This window comes from Rhinopithecus roxellana, chromosome 19 (assembly GCF_007565055.1).
Source record: "Rhinopithecus roxellana isolate Shanxi Qingling chromosome 19, ASM756505v1, whole genome shotgun sequence".
In the NCBI taxonomy this organism is placed as follows: Eukaryota; Metazoa; Chordata; class Mammalia; order Primates; family Cercopithecidae; genus Rhinopithecus; species Rhinopithecus roxellana.
In genome coordinates, this window is record NC_044567.1 from 22,345,317 (window position 1) to 22,364,737 (window position 19,421).

Genomic DNA, 19,421 nt, shown 5'->3' on the forward strand with positions numbered 1-19,421 from the left:
TGATTTCCCTATAGCAACTAAAGATAACATCTTAATATGTGCCCCTGAGTTGTCATTCAGAAGAACAGACCCCCTCCCTTACCAAGAACCCACACTGAGCTGATCAGACCTTAGACCACAGGGGAACTAAAGACTAATGCTTACCATCCTTCTTTGTTCTAAATTTCTTCCCAGGCTGGGTGTGGTGGCTCATTCCTGTAATCCTAGCACTTTGGGAGGCTGAGGCGGGTGGATCACTTGAGGTCAGGAGTTTGAAACCAGCCTGGCCAACATGGTGAAACCCCTTCTCTGCTAAAAATACAAAAAATTTAGCTGGGCGAAGTGGCGGACACCTATAATCCCAGCTACTCAGGAGGCTGAGGCAGAAGAATCACTTGAACCTGGGAAGTGGAGGTTGCAGTGAGCAGAGATCGTGCCACTGCACTCCAGCCTGGGCGACAGAGTAATACTCCATCTCAAATTAATTAATTAATTAATTTCTTCCTGAAGGGCCTGGAGGGAGTCATACCCATGAGCCAGTTAATGTTCTTTTCTGCTGACCTCAAATTTTAAAAAGATGCTTCTCTTCCTTAACCAATTGCAAATCAGAAAACCTTTAAATCTGTCTACCTACCTATTACCTACCTGTAAGCTCCTCCTTCAAGATATCCTACCCTTTTAGGCCAAAATCAATGAGTATCCTCCATGTATTGATTTATGATTTTTGCCTGTAGCTTCTACATTCCTGAAAGTTACCCTTGCCTTTAAAATCCCTTACCCGTGAGCCTTGGGGAGGTCACGCTTTGAGCATGTACCTGGTCCTCTTTGCTTAATGCCCTATAAATGTCTTCCTTTCTACTGCTACAAAAACTCTGGTGTAGATATGTGATTTTACTGAGCCAGGTAAGCAGACCCAACTCCAGTTCTATAACAGGACTTCAGAGGGAATACAGTCATAAAAACATCTTGATTTCAGCTGCTAAAACTGAGTTAAATGTCTCGTTTCAGTTTATGAATTGTGGTAATTTGTTACAGCAACCCTTGGAAACTAATACAGCTTAGTTAAGGACAATTCACAGAGGGCTATATTTTCCATGCCCAACATTTCTTTTTATTACATTTTGAAAAAAAACAAAATACTGACAAAAAAAAGTTTCTCAGGCCGGGAGTAGTGGCTCACGCCTATAATCCCAGCACGTTGGGAGGCTTAGGCAGGTGGATCACGAGGTCAGGAGATCAAGACCATCCCGGCTAACATGGTGAAACCATGACTCTACTAAAAATACAAAAAAATTAGCCAGGTGTGGTGGCGGGCGCCTGTAGTCCCAGCTACTCGGGAGGCTGAGGCAGGAGAATGGCGTGAACCTGGGAGGCGGAGCTTGCAGTGAGCCAAGATCACGCCACTGCACTTGAGCCTGGGCGACAGAGACTCCACCTCAAAAAAAAGAAAAAAAAGTCTCGGCTGGGTGCAGTGACTCACGACTGTAATCCCAGCACTTTGGGAAACTGAGGTGGGAGGATTACTTGAGCCCAAGAGTTCAAGACCAACATAGGCAACATAGACCCCTGCAGTCTCTACAAAAGATAAAAAAAGTTAGCCAGGCATGGTGGTGAATGCCTGTAGTCCCAGGGGCTCAGAAGGATGAAGTGAGAGGATTGGATGACCCCAGGATGTTGAGACTGCTGTAAGCCACAATGGTGTCACTGCACTCCAGCCTGGGACAGAGCGAGACCCTGTCTCAAAAACATAAAAAATTTAAAAATTTAAATAAATTTCTCCTTTATAAGCATATTCTCATATTACCAGTCAATTATATATTTTTAAAAAGGCAAAAAGAAAACAATGAAATGTCATTACTTACAATGCGTGACTCCAGCCAGAGTTTGGTAGAAAGTAGGAGTATCACTATCATCAGTGAGGGTAACATACACACCTCCAGATAGAAGCCATCGAGAGAAAGTAAAAGCATCTTTGTTTAGAAAAAGCCAATTTCTAAACTTTTCATAGTTTACCTTTTCACCCTAAAATTAAAACAAGAAAACATAAGTTTAGTCAAATTTTAAGGTATCTTACTTGGAACCTGCACAACCTGAAATTGGCAATTAGTTGGTATTTACCTTTCTGCTATCTATAAAGGAAGGATTATCTAATAACACTGCAGTGTGTGTGTATATATATATATATATATATATGGAAATCAAACTGTTTCAAAAAATAATTATACTTCATAACTTCTACTTGCATAAAATCTGTATGTTAATTACAAATTATTTCATCAGTTCAGTAAAGCAGCACACTGCCAATAAGCCAGATTTTGTTTGCTAAAATATATCCCAAAATCAGTAAACTGCATTTTGTTGTTGTTGTTTTTGTTCGTTTGTTTGTTTCGAGACGGAGTCTCGCTCTGTCACCCAGGCTTGAGTGCAGTGGCGTGATCTTGGCTCACTGCAAGCTCTGCCTCCCGGGTTCATGCCACTCCCCTGCCACAGCCTCCCGAGTAGCTGGGACTACAGGTGCCTGCCACCATGCCCAGCTAATTTTTTGTATTTTTTAGTAGAGATGGGCTTTCACCGTGTTAGCTCAGGATGGTCTTCATCTCCTGATCTCATGATCTGCCCATCTCAGCCTCCCAAAGTGCTGGGATTACAGGCGTGAGCCACCGTGTCCAGCCATCTGCATTTCTTTAAACATTTAATAAACCCAATTTTTCATTTGCCTTATCCCTCTTCTTTAGCACTCTTTAATCTGCCTGAGTTACTATATTTTAATTAAATCTGTATGGAATTAAAATACTCTTTAAATTTCATTTGTGAATTAATAACAACTATCCAGGTGTCCTCCTAGAGTAGACAATCAGGATCCCAGAAGGCATCACTGAAAACATGTATGCACACAGAGAACAAAAAGAAGCAAGTTGATTTCTGTTTCTTTGCTTTCTTTCCAGGTATTTGTCTTGATAAATCTCTGCAGAAAAGTATCCAGGCTGAAAAAGAGCATCATACGGTTGTTCAAGCCAATCCCTTTGCTTGGAAGACAAGAGATCCTAGGTTTAGTGGGAGCTAGGTATTTCTAAGCAGAAAAAGGGAGAAGCAATTCACAAGGAAATACAATGAAGTTACAACCTAAACTATTTGATCAGGAAAAAAAAGAAAGAAATACAATGAATAATGACAGTCAGGATTAGAGCAGCTCTAATCCTAATAGACATGTTAAAGAATACAAATAGCCGGGCGCGGTGGCTCAAGCCTGTAATCCCAGCACTTTGGGAGGCCGAGACGGGCGGATCACGAGGTCAGGAGATCGAGACCATCCTGGCTAACACGGTGAAACCCCGTCTCTACTAAAAAATACAAAAAACTAGCCGGGCGAGGTGGCGGGCGCCTGTAGTCCCAGCTACTCAGGAGGCTGAGGCAGGAGAATGGCATGAACCCGGGAGGTGGAGCTTGCAGTGAGCCGAGATCCGGCCACTGCACTCCAGCCAGGGCGACAGAGCGAAACTCCATCTCAAAAAAAAAAAAAAAAAAAAGAATACAAATAATTAGTTACCTAAAAGAGATATGGTAGAAACGTATCTACATTGTTTAGTAGCATCCTATTAAGTGAGGCAATACTCTCAGCCTGGTAGTTTCAGAACATTTAACGTGAGTGCAATCCAAGCAATCAAGACACTGACAGTCTTGTTTTTCTGAATGGAAGAATATGGTGTGAAAGTTGATCATACAAATTGGGTCATAACTAAATCAGAGTCAACAGGCCCAGGGGAGAAGCATTCAGGATACATTGCTCTTGAAATAAATTCTCTGTAAGTCCAGCTGCTGAGATGATTTGCTGCAACTAATTCTGCCCACCACCATTGCCCACCAACTGGAGTTTGCCAGCTCCCTAAAGTTTTACTAACACCAATGAACTTTCTTTCAGGACCACATGTAACACTCCCTTTTTTAGAAAACTCCCAAACTTCTCTTTGTTATTTGGACATACTGAAGACCACCCAGTCTGCATGTATGCTCTATACATTTTTATTTTGACATTGACAATGACATTCAGACATGTTGTAGGGACATATGAGTATACTGCCAACATGTTTAGAAATGAGAGTTCCTCCCCATATTCTTTCTGTATCCCACATTTAGTCTAGAAAGAAGCTTAGTAGTATAAATTCTACAAGCTGATGCACATTTTTACACACATTAACATCTCTGACATTGGGATAAGTCTTAAAATCAATAGCATCTTTTAATTGTAATTTATTAGTGGTTGTGATATTGTTAAATACATATTTGGTCTTCATCTCTTTTGCTGGCATGCAACTCCTAAAATTCTTGTAGTCTCCAAAGTGATAAATGACTCTGCATGCTAATGAATTGACCCAAGGCTGGGTAGGAGGCTGCTAGATAGCCTCAGGATGGGGGCTGGCCAAAGGAAAAAAAAAAATGATTAACCTCTAGGGAGGGAGGGGAGAGGGCTGAAAGTTGGGCTCATTACCAATGGTCAATGATTTAATCAATCATGATCACTAGTGAAGATGTCTAGGGGGCAGTTTTGTGGAACTAATCCCTCAACTTGTGGGATCTGATGCTATCTCCAGGTAGACCCTTCTACCACCTTCACACACAGCTAATACCAAATGTTTACAATGTCCTAGTGACTGCTGTAAATATTTCAAATACTAATTTAATCTTCAAAACACTCCCTACAGAAGGCACTATTATTACCCCCATCTTACCATAAGAAAACAAAGACACCAAAAGGTTAAGGAATTTGCGTACTGTTATACAGTGGAAGAAAGAGGACTGAACTCAGGTAGTCCAGGCTCCAAAGTTAGCACACTGCCTGTCTAAGTGAAATACAAAGTAATCTCTGAAGTTCACTTGCTAATTGGGAATCATTCCACATAACTGGTAGACCAAAAATTACACTGTCAAATCTGATTTTTTGTTTTTGAGTCATGAATCTCTTCTAAAAAGAGAAGACAAGTATAAAATATAAATTTCCATTTTAAGAGTCAACAACCTAAAAGAAGTCAGTGACAAAGAAAAATTCATACAACACCTAGGTGGATTTCTTTATAACTTCATCTGTCAAGGGTAATAATAAAGCACAAGACAGAAAAAGCTAAGACCCATATCACTTAAATCTAAGCACTAGGTCCTTATATTTTACCTAAAGTGCTTTTCTTTGTTTGTGTATGTGTATAAACACAAAAACAACACAAAGCATTGTTACTGAAGGTCTGAACTAACCTATTCTAATATAAATACTTGGATAGCAAGGTTCTACATACAATCATCAGACACACTACTCAGATACTAGAGCAGGCAAATAAATCAAATAGTTGAATCAAATACCAATAGCCCATTTACAAGGTTGGTTTTATACCAACTAGAGGTATCTAACAATTCAAATAGCCATATACATGAGCTTCACATTTCTTTGATCTTTTCTTCTCTAAAAATCTTATTAAAAATACCACCAACTTAGGCATTAATTACCATAGCCCTATGATGTCTTTATTATAGTTACTTCCTCTTCCCATTACTGAAATTGAAGCATTCCAACTTCCCATCAAAATTTCCTCTTATGAGTACATTCCATCTAGCATACTGACACCAGCAATTTTTTAATTCCACAGGACCTACACCAATGACCTACCTGCAGGTCACCAAATTTAATGATCACTTCTCAGTGATCAAAGGTCAACTCACTAGACCTTTCAGGGTATTTGACATAGTTGAGTTCTCGTTCCTTCTGGAAACATTGGCCTCAGTTGGGTTCTAGGACACTATTCTCTTTTATTAATCCTCTTTTCCTGCAGGCCATTTCTTATTGATCTGTTTTGAGTCCTCTTCATCTCTTCAAACTCTAAACACTGCATTACAGGACTCACTCTTCCAACCTGCTTTCTATCTAAACTTACTCCTAGATGATCTCATTCTCACCTGTAAGCCAACAACAAATCCTTTCTCCTCAACAACAAATTTATATATCAAAAATCACATTTGACAACTCCACTTGAGTGCCTAATAGGATTCTCAAGTGTAATTACATTTTTCTTGACATCCAACCCCTTAACCTGCTTCTCCATTACTCTTAGCTATCTCAGGTAGTGGTAACTCCATTCAGGCCAAATACTAATCATCTTCCCTCTACTCATTCTGTCACATAGTCCATAATCAATACAAGAAAAAATTCTAGGCCAACTCTACCTTTGAAATAAATGCAGAATCTAAAAACTTCTCATTACCTCACTGCTATACCATGATCTAAATGATTGATTAAATCACTGACCTTTGGTAATCACGATCCTCATGCCTGGATTATTCAGATACCTCAACTGGACTCAGTTCAACCTACTCCCCATAAGATCCAAAGTTATCACGTGTTAAAAAAAAAAAAAAAAAAAAAAGCAACTCATATTTTGTTACTCCTCTACTCAAAACCTTCCAGTGGTTTCTATCTCACTCAGGGTAAAAGTCAAAGGACTCACACTGTTCTGTAGGACAATATATAATCATTTCCTACCACTCCCCTGTTCACACCATTCCAATTAAATTGGCCTTGTTATTGTTCCTTGGATATACAACTATACCCCCACCTCAAGGTCTTTGCTATATTCTCTTGATGAAAAGTCCCCCAGATATCTTCATGGTTTTCTTTCTCACTGGCTACAAATTCTTTACACAAATCTTACTTATCTGACAGACCTAACCATTCTATATAAAATAACAATATTCAGATTTTCGATATTACCACCTTCTTCCTTTATTCTACTTTATTTTCCCCTACAGCCCTAATTATCAGCTAATACATGTGCCTGCTATTGTGCTTAAATTGTTAGAGTACTGGGTGGCCAACCACACTTAGTTTCCATCTACAAAAATGAGAATGTTTTCATAAACCTTATTAAAATGAAAAAATATCATACTTCCTGAAAAAGAAAAAAGAGTATTAATGTTTTGGACATCTATGTCAAAAATCCAATCAGTCAGGTTTGCTAGATTATCTTTTTTTCTTACAAGCAAATTTTTATTATGGGGAAACAAACACAAATCATAGCTCAGTTTGCCCTGAAGTCGTAAATTGCTATCACAGCAACTTCCAGTCAATATGTCAGAACCAAAAACACAGGAAGCGCATCCTTTTGCACCTGACACTTGGAAATGCTGGATAAAATGTTAACAACACAACCACCACCAAAAACTGCACGCTAAGCTCAAAAGCAAGAAAGAGATATCACCAGGGGATATCAACACAGGAGATATTCAAAACCAGAGGGGTAAGAAACTAATGATAGACAGTCCAAATATATATCAGAACCAGATACATGCAAATGACTGAAATATGGACAATCAATGTCTATACAGTCATGAAGGCAGAGCTAACTCCCCAGATAAAACAAAGAACAATGAAGGACTGTCATACTGGTGAAACGGAATTGTGTCAAAAAGCCACCCATAAGAAACTGGGCAGCACTCAGTGCTGCATGAAAGAATCAGAACTTCTTTTTTTTTTTTTTTTTTTGAGACGGAGTCTCGCTCTGTTGCCCAGGCTGGAGTGCAATGGCGCGATCTCGGCTCAAGGCAAGCTCCGCCTCCCGGGTTCATGCCATTCGCCTGTGGGACTACATGCGCCCGCCACCACGCCCAGCCAATTTTCTTTTGTATTTTTTAGTAGAGACGGGGTTTCACCGTGTTAGCCAGGATGGTCTCAATCTCCTGACCCCGCGTGATCCACCCGCCTCGGCCTCCCAAAGGGTTGGGATTACAGGCCTGAGCCACCGCGTCCCGCGGAATCAGAACTTCTAAAGGGATGTGTTTACTCTACAATCACTGAGGACTTTTCACATACTAGCAGACCTCTGAAAAGAAAAATAAAATAATTCTCTCTGTTAAAAGATACTTTTTCTATCATTGAATTGCTTCTATTGTTTAATTTTTCTATAAAGGCACAATGAAAATATATTATTTTTGAAAACAGAAAAAATGACTTTTCCCCCCTCTGGTAGAGGTGGGGTCTTGCTACATTGTCCAGGCTGATCTTGAACTCCTGGGCTCAAGAGATCTTCTCGCCTGGGTCCCCCAAAGTACTTGGATTACAGGTGTGAGCCACCTTGCCTGGCCCAAAGATGACAATTTTTTAACACAAATATTTCACTATGTAAATCAACTAGGTAAAATAAATGACAAAATAGGCCTTGATAAAACAGGTCACAGATGGCTCAAGGCTAATGAATGAATGATATCCATGATGAAAAGCAAAGACACTACAACATGAGCACTGTTTCAGGTTCCTGCAGGAATGTGTGTGTCTGTGTGTGTATTGCTGTGTTAATGTGAGTATATAGGATTGTGTTTCATTATACTCTAAGTATGAATAGTTGCCTTTACAGTAGAATTGAAAATTTTCAGATTCACAAATATAGCAGTAATGAGAGTCATGGAATAGCACATAAATAGAAACATCAATAAATATAAAAATACCAAAAGTAATCTGCACATAAACATCTGTTTGTCATACTTAAAACTTATTACACGACTAAGAGTTAATACTTTGTCAAGGAAAAGGGATAAAATGTAAATCTTTAAATATACCTCTGAGAAACACTTCCGGAGTGTATCTGGGACTTTACCATCCACCACATGGAGCATTCTTTCCATTTCTTCCCGTATAACATAGTTCCCAGATTCACTTGAAAAAAGACTAAAAATGTCTAAGAGAAAGAAAGAATAAATTAATCTTAAAAAGATCAAATATACGTGGTGGAAGTAGGGAGAAAAGAGAAAGCTACAATAACTGAGTGATTACTAGGGCCAAGCACTTTATAAATACAGTTTATTCCTTAAAATAACCCAGCAACAAAAATTTAAAACAGCAGTATAGTATATTTTCAAACATGCCAAATTTGCAAACGTCTTTAGGTATAACAATACAAAGTGTTAGCAAAGACTAGGACAAACATGACCTCTTTCTTATACACTGTTAATAGGAGCATAAATTATTGCAACCACTTTCATGAGTAATTTGGCAAAATCTAGAAAAGGTCAAGAGACATTCCATCTTTGAAAAACTCTGATACCTGCGTACAAAATACAGGATGTTTACTGAAATACTGTTTGTAAGAGCAAAACTTAGAAAAAAAAAGGTAAATGTCTATCAACAAGAGAACAGGTAAAATGAGATACACACAGTGAAATACTACATAGAAGTTAAAATATGTTTCAAGATGGATAAATATCAAAAAATACAATATTCAGAGGAAAAGCAAATGACAAAATCATCTGTATAGTACAGTAGTACCCCCGATCCATGGTTTTGCTTTCCAAGGTTTCAGTCACCTGTGGTTAACAGAGGTCCAAAAATATTAAATGGAAATTTCCAGAAATGAACAATTAATAAACTTTAAATTGAACACTGTTCTGAGTAACATGATAAAATCTCTTGCCTCCCACTTTATCCCACCTGGGACCTGAATGATCCTGTCGTCCAGTGTATCCACATGCTATTTGCCTGTTAGTCACTTAGTGGCCATTTTGGTTATCAGACTTATAGATCACAAGAAGGGTGAGTACAGTAAGATATTTTAAGAGCACGAGTAACCATATTAACATAACTTTCATTATAGTATGTTGTTATAATGGTACTATTTTATTGTTGTTAATATCTTACTGTGCCTAATTTTTAAATTAATATTTATCATAGATATGTATGTATAGGAAGAGACAGTATATATAGGGTTTGGGAATATCTATGGTTTCAGACATCCACTGGGAGGGTCTTGGAACAGATCTGTGCAGATAAGGGGGAACTAATGTGTACTATTTATTTAAAACTTCAAAACTGCAAAGTAGTTGACAATGTTTAAGGACACATAAACATGTTGTAAATGTATTACAGCCAGCATGAGAAATGAATCACCAAATTCATGAAAGTGGTAACCTCTGTAGAGGGAAGAACAGAATGGGATCATGAAGGGATACAATGAAAATTTTTTAAAAATCAAATCAGGGACATAGGATGCAATGTTAAGAAATAGTAAAGCTAGGTGGACATACGTATTATATGTATGTTTGAAATATTGCTGCTATAAGCTTAACTTTATCCCCCTAAAGATATACTGAAGTTCTAACCTTAAAGTACCTGTGTATGCGAGATTATCTGGAAACAGAGTCTTTGTAGGTATAATCAAGTTAAGATGAGGTCATTAGGGTGGGACCCAATATAATATGACTGCTGCCCTTATAAAAAGAAAAGCACAAACAGAAAAAAAAAAGCCATGTGATAAGACAGGCAGGGATTAGAATGATACAGCTGCAGGCCAAGGAACCCCAAGGATTGTAGTCATCCCAGAAGCAAGAGAGAAGAAAGAATTTTCCCCTACAGGTTTCAGAGAAAGCATGGCCCTGCTGACACTTTGATTTTAGACTTTTAGCCTTCAGAACTGTGAGATAATAAATATCTGTTGTTCTAAGCTACCCAGTTTGTGGTGCTTTGTTATGGCAGCCCTAGAAAACTAATACAATCACATTTTTAAAAACGAAGAAACTTAAAAAATATGTTTGTGACTTAAAAAATTGTTACCAGTTGTACCTCAGTATCCATAGGGGATTAGTTACAAAACCCCCAAGGACACTAAAATCTGCAGGTGCTCAAGCCTCATATAAAATGGCATGGTATTTGCATGTGAAAACTAAAAAGAAAATCCTAAGCACCCCACCCAACTGAACAGACTCCCTCTCTTGGCCAAGGGGGCCCCAGAAAATCCTTAAAAACAGACACTGGTCATGAGGGGATGGGCAGTCAGACACATTTCATTATATCCAATCCCTTTTGCAGTTTAGATGCAACAACTAAACAGCATTAATGTTAAAATAAAGATCATAAGACTGACAGACTCTTTGTGGCAGAAAGACACCAAATTGCAAACAAAACCTAAAGCTATGCCAGGCAAGGATTAAGTCATGTACCTCTACACTTAAAGAATAAACTGCCAGGTGTGGTGGCTCACATTGGTAATCCCAGCACTTTGGGATGCCAAGACGAGAGAATCACTTGAGACCAGGAGTTTGAGACCCCTATCTCTACAAAAAATTTAAAAATTAGCTTGGCATTATGGCACATGCCTGTAGTCCCAGCTACTCAGAAGGCTGAAACAGGAGGATCACTTAAGCCCAGCAGTTCAAGGCTGCAGTGAGCTATCTTGCCACTGTACTGCACACTGGGAGACAGAATGAAACCCTGTCTCAATCAACCAATCAATAAATTATGTTCTAACTGCTACAATATTTTTCTTTTTCTTTTTTTGAGACAGAGTCTTGCCCTGTTGCCCAGGTTGGAGTGCAGTGGCACAATCTCCGCCTACTGCAACCTCCACCTCCTGGGTTCAAGCAATTCTCCTGTTTTAGCCTCCCTAGTAGCTGGGATTACAGTCACATGCTACCACGCCCAGCTAATTTTTGTATTTTTAGTAGAGACGGGGCTTCACCATGTTGGTCAGGCTAGTCTCGAACTCCTAACCTCAGGTGATCCACCTGCCTCAGCCTCCCAAAGTGCTGGGATTACAGGCATGAGCCACCGCGCCTGGCCATTTTTCTTTTTCTCTAGCAGTTATTGAATAAGCACTGGCCTTGAGATAAGCAATACTGAAACAATTGCAGCTCATTTACCACCAAATGCTAACGTACTGACTCCTGTTCCACAAGCCATAACTACAGCTTTGACTGGACAAGAGAGCTATTTCAGGAACTATCAACAAGTTAGTGGTCTCCTGATAAGAAGACCACTGACCACGGACTGGTTCTGGCTGGTTTACAGAGGCTGCCCACTTGACTGCCTTGGTGTCCTTGTTTCATCTTTTGACTTATAGGGCCTAACTGTAATACATTTAAATGTTAATTCTCCACCCCAAATTAAACATGGGACACGTATAACATGTACGTTTATTGAGTACACATGTGTCAGGAACCACTTCATGAATATTCACGGCCCCTCCGATAAGTTGTTGAATATGTACAACTGGCCAACCTCTTCAGCATAAGTCTCTGTTCCATTCACCCTTGCACAGTACCTGTTTGGGGTTATCTGCTGGAGGCTATGTTTCTCAGGCTGTCAGAATGGCCACCTTGCAGCCTGTAACCCTTTATAAGAAATAAAGTCTCCTTTCCAAATTTATAGATATAATTAAATAAAGTCTCCTTTCCAAATTTAGAGATATCATAATTTTTTTCAGTTGACACATATAACTTATCCACATCCTCCCATATATTTTAAATCATCATTAGGTTATTTATAATACCTAAAACAATGTGAATGCTATGTAAATAGTTGTCACAGTGTGTTGCTTTTTATTTGTATTATTTTTATTGCTGTACTGTTACCTTAAGTTCCTGGCCTCAAAAAGATCCTCCTGCCTCAGCCTCCCAAATAACTAGGATTACAGGCATGCGCTACCATACCTGTCCGGTGTTTTTAATTATTGCTGCCTGGGGCCAATTTATATTTCTGCTGGTGAAGAAATGCTAATTTGGAAAAACCAAGATCACAATTATATTCTAATACATAAAACTGGGTTTATGGATACATTCATTATCTTGATTATGATAATGGTTTACTGGGCATATACATGTGTCAAAACATATACAAATGTATAACTAAGTATGCTGGCTCATGTCTCTAATCCTAGCACTTTGGAAGGCAGAGGCAAAAGGATCAGTTGAGGCCAGGAGTTTGAGTCCAGCCTGGGCAACCTAGCAGGACTCTATCTCTACAAAAATAAAATAAAGAAAATGAATTAGCTAGGCATGGTGGCATGCACCTATAGTCCTAGCTACTTGGGAGGCTGAGGTAGGTGGATCACTTGAGCCCAGGAGTTAAGGGCTGCAGTGAGCTATGTGCCACTGTGCCACTATACTCTTGCCTGGGCTACAGAGTGAAGCTATCTCCTCTGTCCCCATCCCCTCAAAAAAACAAAAACAAAAACAAAACTACATATCAAAATATATACTTTATATATGTGTATATTATTGTATGACAATTATACCTCAAAACTTTTTTAAAAAATGATCTCTTTATCCATTTTGTGCTACTATAATAGAATACCACAGATCTAGCAACTTACTGTAATGAACAGAGATTTATTTCTTACAATTCTGGAGGCTAAGAAGTCCAAGGTCAAGGCACCTGCATCTGGCAAGGACCTTCTTGCTCTTCTAGTATCCCATAGCAGAAAGCAGAAGAGCAAGAGAACACATGCAAGCGGGAGAGAGAAGGAGGCTGAATTCTTCCTTTATAAGGATGCCACTCCTGCGATAAGAAGCTCACTCCTGAGATAACAGCATTAATTCATTCATGCATGCAGACCCCTCATGACCTAATCATCTCTTAAGGATCCCACCTCTCAACACTGTTGCACTGCAGATTAAGTTTCCACCCATGAACTTTGGGTAACATGTTCAAACCTTAGCAAGAATTAAAAATAATGGTCTAGATTCAGGAATAGGAGGGGATTCTAAGAAATTCAGAAGCAGTCCCAGGGCAGCATATTAGTCTGCTGAGGCTGTTGTAACAAAATACCATAAACTGGGTGCTTATAAATAACAAATTTATTTCTCACAGTTCTAGAGGCTGGGAAGTACACCATCAATTTGGTGTCTGGTGAAGGACTACTTCCTAGTTCATAGACAGCCACCTCTCATTGTATCCTCACACAGAGGAAAATATAAAGGGTCTCTCTAGGGCCTTTTTTATTAGGGCACTTAATCCCACTCATAAGATACTTATGATTAACCCTCATGACCTAATCACCTCCCAAAGGCCCCATCCCCTAATACCAATCACCTTGGTGGTTAGGATTTCAATATATGAAGTTTGAGGGAGACACAAACATTCAGACCATAGTAGCCAAATTAGAAAAGGAAGAAGGAAGAGAAAAAGACCCAGAATATGGTGGTCAAGAATAAAAGCGTAGGAATTTTGGGAACAAAATGTGACATTCTGTGTAATATAAACAGCTTCCATACTTCCCCTGGGAAATCTTCAATAAAATATGCAATGCTTATGAATGCTTTTGGTAAGGCAGATCTGTCTTTGGGGAGCTCAAAGAAAACAATGAGGAGACAGAAGACCTTACAAATAAATGAACGAATTTTTTCAAACTAAATAAATCTATATCCTACAAAGCACAGAAAGACACCAAGCAACTGAGATTACCTTCCCTTTCACACTTAGCAGGGGAAATGGTGTCCTCTCATTATAGCGTTTCCCTGATTAGCAGGATTTAAAGGTAATGAATGAGGTGCCACTCTTTTCTGTGCTTAGATAATTCACCTAATAAAATTAATTTCTGAAGTTAAAAGTAAAACATTAAAAAAAAAAAACCTTTTACAAAGAACGTATATAAAATATTATCAAGTAAGTAAACTTCGGTTTTGTTTGTGAAACAAAGAACAGACTACTACGTCTATGTCATCAGAATTTTTAAAAATAAGTTATATTGAGACATAATGAACATCTCATAAAATTCACCCTTTTAAAGTAAACATTCCAGTGATTTTTAAAGTATATTTATAAGGTTGTGCAACTGTCACTCCTATGTAATTCCAGAACATTTTCACCAGAACATTTTCACCAACCCAAAAGGAAACCCTGTACCCACTAGCAGTTGTTCTCCATTTCCCTCTCCCCGATACCTCCAGCAACCACTAATCTACCATTTTCTGCCACTGTAGATTTGCCTGATCTTGAAATTTCATATAAATGGAATCATACCTATTGTGACTGACATCTATCACTAAACAAAATGTTTTCAAGTTCATCCATACTGTAGCATGAATCAGTACTTTATTCCTTTATATACCAGAGTAATTTTCCAGCATATGGATATATCATGTTTTATTTGTCCATTTACCAGCTGGTGGACATTAGGGTTGTTTACATTCTCTATCATGAACAATGATGCTATGATTATTTCCGTACAAGTTTTTTTCTGTGTGTGGTAAACATATGTATTAAATTTTATAGGGTATATACTTAGGAGTGGAATAGCTGGGACACACAGTAACAACGTTTAACAATTTGAGGAGCGGCCAGGCTGGTTTCCAAAGTTGCTGCAGTACTTTATACTCCCATCAGCAATGTATGATGAGGGTTACAATTTTTCCACACCTTTCTCAACACTTGTCATTATCAGGCTTTTTAATTTTAGCCACTCTAGAAGGTGTGAAGTAGTATCTCACTGTAGTTTTAATTTATATTTATCTAATGACTAATTATGTTGCACATTTTTTCAGGTGTTAATTTGCCACTTGTATATCTTCTCTGGGAAAATGTCACTTCAAATCCTCTACCTGTCATCAGAATTTTGAGATAAATTATTCTGTACATAGAAGTGGTATTATTTTTGAGATAATAAAAGTACTTACATTTTGCTTTCTCTTCATCTTTGCCTCTTGTAAGGAGGACAAGTCCAACTATTAAATTATTGAAGTGCAGCCCTTTGGATGTTCCACCAAAAGAACAGTAAATCACCTGGAAGAAGATGATAAAGCCAACCTTAGGAGGCATTTCAGTTGTTGAGGAATCTGAGGCAGCTATCACCTTTAACAAATTTTATCTCCACTTTCAGAAAAGGCCCTGGTAAATTTTAGTGAAATGATGTTAAGTTTCTCCCTCTTCTTCCTCTTTTGGACCTTATTATTGCACTCAGTCAAGAATAGACTATGTCTACTGTAAAATACATACAGATGGTCCCCAACTTGATTTTTCAACTTTACAATGGTGTGAAAGTGATACACATTCAGTAGAAACCATACAGTATTCAATAAATTACATGAGATATTTAATACTTTATTATAAAATCTGATTTGCATTAGATGATTTTGCCCAACTGAAGGCTAATATAAGTGTTCTGAGCACATATATATATTTTTTATTTTATTTAATTAATTAATTAATTTATTTTTTGAGATGGAGTTTCGCTCCTGTTGCCCAGGCTGGAGTACAATGGCATCATTTTGGCTCACTGCAACCTCTACCTCCCGGTTCAAGTGATTCTCCTGCCTTAGCCTCCCAAGTCAATGGGATTATAGGCATGCGCCACCAGGCTGGGCTAATTTTGTATTTGTAGTAGAGATGGCACTTCACCATGTTGGCCATGCTGGTCTCGAAGTCCTGGCCTCAAATGATCTGCCCACCTCGGCCTCCCAAAGTGCTGGGATTACAGGCATGAGCCACCGCGCCCGCCCTGAGCACGTTTAAAACAGTCTAGGCTAAGCTCTGATGTTTGGTAGGTTAGATGTATGAAATGCCTTTTCAACTTACAATATTCCCATCTTACAATGGGTTTATCGGCTGTAATCCCAGGGTAAGTAGAGGAGTATCTGCATATTACAGACTCACACAATTGAATTATTTATTCTTTCTCTTGGGAGTCCTTACCAAGGTCCAAGAGTACAAAGGTCCTCCAACAGCCACAATAATGTGATAAGAATTTTGTGCAATTACATAACTTCCTTCAACCTTTGGAAAAATTATGCACATTACTTTGATTGGAAAAAAAGATACTCTCTAACTGAATGTTCAGAAATTCAAAGAGACTCCAAAAAACATTTTTTAACACTCTCAGAAATAAGTATTATAGTAATCAGAAATAAGGAAGAACTATGCATAGGAAAGGGACAACAGAAATCACAATAAATTCATTCATTCAACAATTCTTTGTTGAGTGTCTACTATTTGTCAGGCAAAATTTCTGTCAATAAAAATGCATGATTAAAAAATAATTCGAGAAGTTTAACAGTCAACATGAAAACTGAAAATATATACTATTCGCCAAATAATATTTATATATTTAATAACACCTGACAACTGATGTCAAAAACTATTTATCCTAGTGCCAGTGATAACTCAACCCAGCAAAAACTAGCCAAAGGAAACAGCTACAGAACATTAAAAATACTTTTTAAAAAACCAAACAAATAGAACTAACACACTTCGTAGAGTAACTATTTTTAGTTGCCCCATCTCCCACTCCGAACTAGAAGAAAATAACAGGGAAAAACAAAAACAAAAACACCTTTATCCCTGGGGAAGGGCAGGAAAACATAATGGCCCCAGACCTTACAGATCCCCTACCACTGGGAAGAAGGAAGATCTATGTAAAGGTCTCACTCCCAATATCTAGGGACACAGCACCTGCCTAAAACTGAGACAGAAATAGGACTACAGAGAGCGTCCCCTCCCTAGCACTCCCCACCATCCACCCTTCTGCTAGCAAGCATTGAGGAATAAATAACTATAGTATACAGCCGGAGGGGAAGAAGAGTTTATGGACAGAGACCTTCTCTGCAGTGTGGTAACAAATAGAAGGTAAGATCAAAAGTTGAGGGTAGAGCAAACATTAGAAAAAATCTCTAAGAAAGAGCCCAAACCCCTAAAAAAAAAAAAAAAATTAACCCTAGAATGGAAATTGAAGCCTATATAGCATTGAGGGTAACCATAGCAACAAGACCAAAATTAAGCTTAACTACAGACTATAATGACTCAACCTCCCAAGCTGAAGAAGGATACTACTTGGCTCAGTCTCTTCTGTCCTATATGAAACACTTATGTTTCAACCATAAATTTTAAGTCACAGGAAGAAAAAGGAAAAATCCAATATATTGTCAGAGACAAAGGAAAAATATGCTAACGGAGTTGAAGAATGCTTTGGAACGGCTCAAGAGTAAACTCAAGAGTTGCATAAGAGATTATCCAAAACAAAACAAAAGGGGGAAAATGTGAGGACAGCGGGCAGGGGAAGGTAGACAGAACAGAAAACCCAAGAGCTGTGAGATCATATCAATGACGTAACATTCACGTAATCCTGATATCCTACCAAAAAAAAAAAAAAAAAGAGAATGAGGCAAAAGAAATATCTAAGGAGAAGACAAGGTTGGGGATTTTCAAAACAAATAGACACAAAACCACAGATAGTAAGAAGCTCAGAGAACAGGCAGAATAGATTACCCTTCTAATCCCCAAAACCAACTAGACAAATCATATTGAAATTTCTCAAAACCAAAAATAAAAAGAAAATGTTTAAGAAAGCCAGAAGAAAAAAACAAAAAAAAAAATTACATTGAAAGAAACAAAAAATTACAACTGATTTATCATCAAAACTTATGTAAGCCAGAAATCAATGGTGTGAAATGTTGAAAGCACTAAAAGAAAAAAAAAACTCAACCATAAGTCCTGTACCTGGTGAAAATATCTTTCAAAAAGAAAAGATATTTTGCTTCTTCTTTTTTTTTTTTTTTGGTGGGGGGGTGGAAACAAAAACAGAGAAGTCATTACCAGCAAAAAGGGAACACAAAAAAGTACCTCAGGCTGGAGGAAATATTATGCCATTAGAGATACATGTACCTCCATAAAGAAATAAGAATATTGGAAATGGCATAAATGAAGGTAAACATAAAAGCATTTTTCTTATTTTTAAACACTGTGAAAGATAACTAGCAGTCTACAGCAGTAAGAGAAGAAATGTAGGCCGGGCGCGGTGGCTCAAGCCTGTAATCCCAGCACTTCGGGAGGGAGGCCGAGATGGGCGGATCACGAGGTCAGGAGATCGAGACCATCCTGGCTAACACGGTGAAACCTCGTCTCTACTAAAAAATACAAAAACTAGCTGGGCGAGGTGGCGGGCGCCTGTAGTCCCAGCTACTCGAGAGGCTGAGGCAGGAGAATGGCGTAAATCCGGGAGGCGGAGCTTGCAGTGAGCTGAGATCCGGCCACTGCACTCCAGCCCCGTCGACAGAGCGAGACTCCGCCTCAAAAAAAAAGAAAAAAAAAAGAAATGTAATGTGTCTTTATAGAATATGTAAAAGTAAAACACGTAACAATAGCACAGAGGATGAGATAAAGGAATTGGAAGTATACTGTTGTATAGTACACATAAATGTTGTCTAATACACCATTAAATGGTTTATTATACCAATTCACATGTGGTATATCTCATCTTTAAATTGCCAGTCACCAGGACATTACATGACCTTAGTACTCTAGTGTTTAAGCCTAACATTGACCTCATTAATAAACTCTTATTTTTATAATAATAAAAACAATAGCTAATATTTAAATGCTTATTATGTGGCATTTTACTACTGTAAGTTCTTTACCAGTATTAAGCCTTTAGATAACTCCACAAGGAATACTGGTATCCTCATTTTAGGGCTGGGGGAAACCAGAGCCCAAAGAGATTAAGTAACTTGTCCAAAGTCATACATCAATGAAGCAGCAGAGTCAGAATTTTAACCTAGGAAAGACAGGCTTCTGAAACTGAATTTTTAACCAACTTTCAGTTCTATAGTACAAGTAATATGTTAGTCTGTTTTGCATTGCTATAAAGGAATACCTGAGGCTGGGTAATTTTTATAAAGAAAAGAGGTTTGCTTGGCTCACGGTTCTGTAG

At 38.3% G+C, this 19,421-nt stretch overlaps 1 protein-coding gene across 3 annotated transcripts in view; it reads right to left on the reverse strand.

Annotated features, from left to right (window-relative positions):
- The window catches only part of USP32 (ubiquitin specific peptidase 32), a 223,153-nt gene that overhangs the window by 112,665 nt on the left and 91,067 nt on the right, over positions 1-19,421 (reverse strand). For all 3 annotated transcript variants that reach the window (XM_010364086.2, XM_010364087.2, XM_030922582.1), the window contains 3 exons: positions 15,397-15,502; positions 8,572-8,690; positions 1,842-2,001 (listed from right to left, as the gene is read on the reverse strand). In XM_010364086.2, coding sequence (XP_010362388.1) covers positions 1,842-2,001; positions 8,572-8,690; positions 15,397-15,502 — 385 coding nt within the window. The remainder of the gene's footprint in view (positions 1-1,841; positions 2,002-8,571; positions 8,691-15,396; positions 15,503-19,421) is intronic.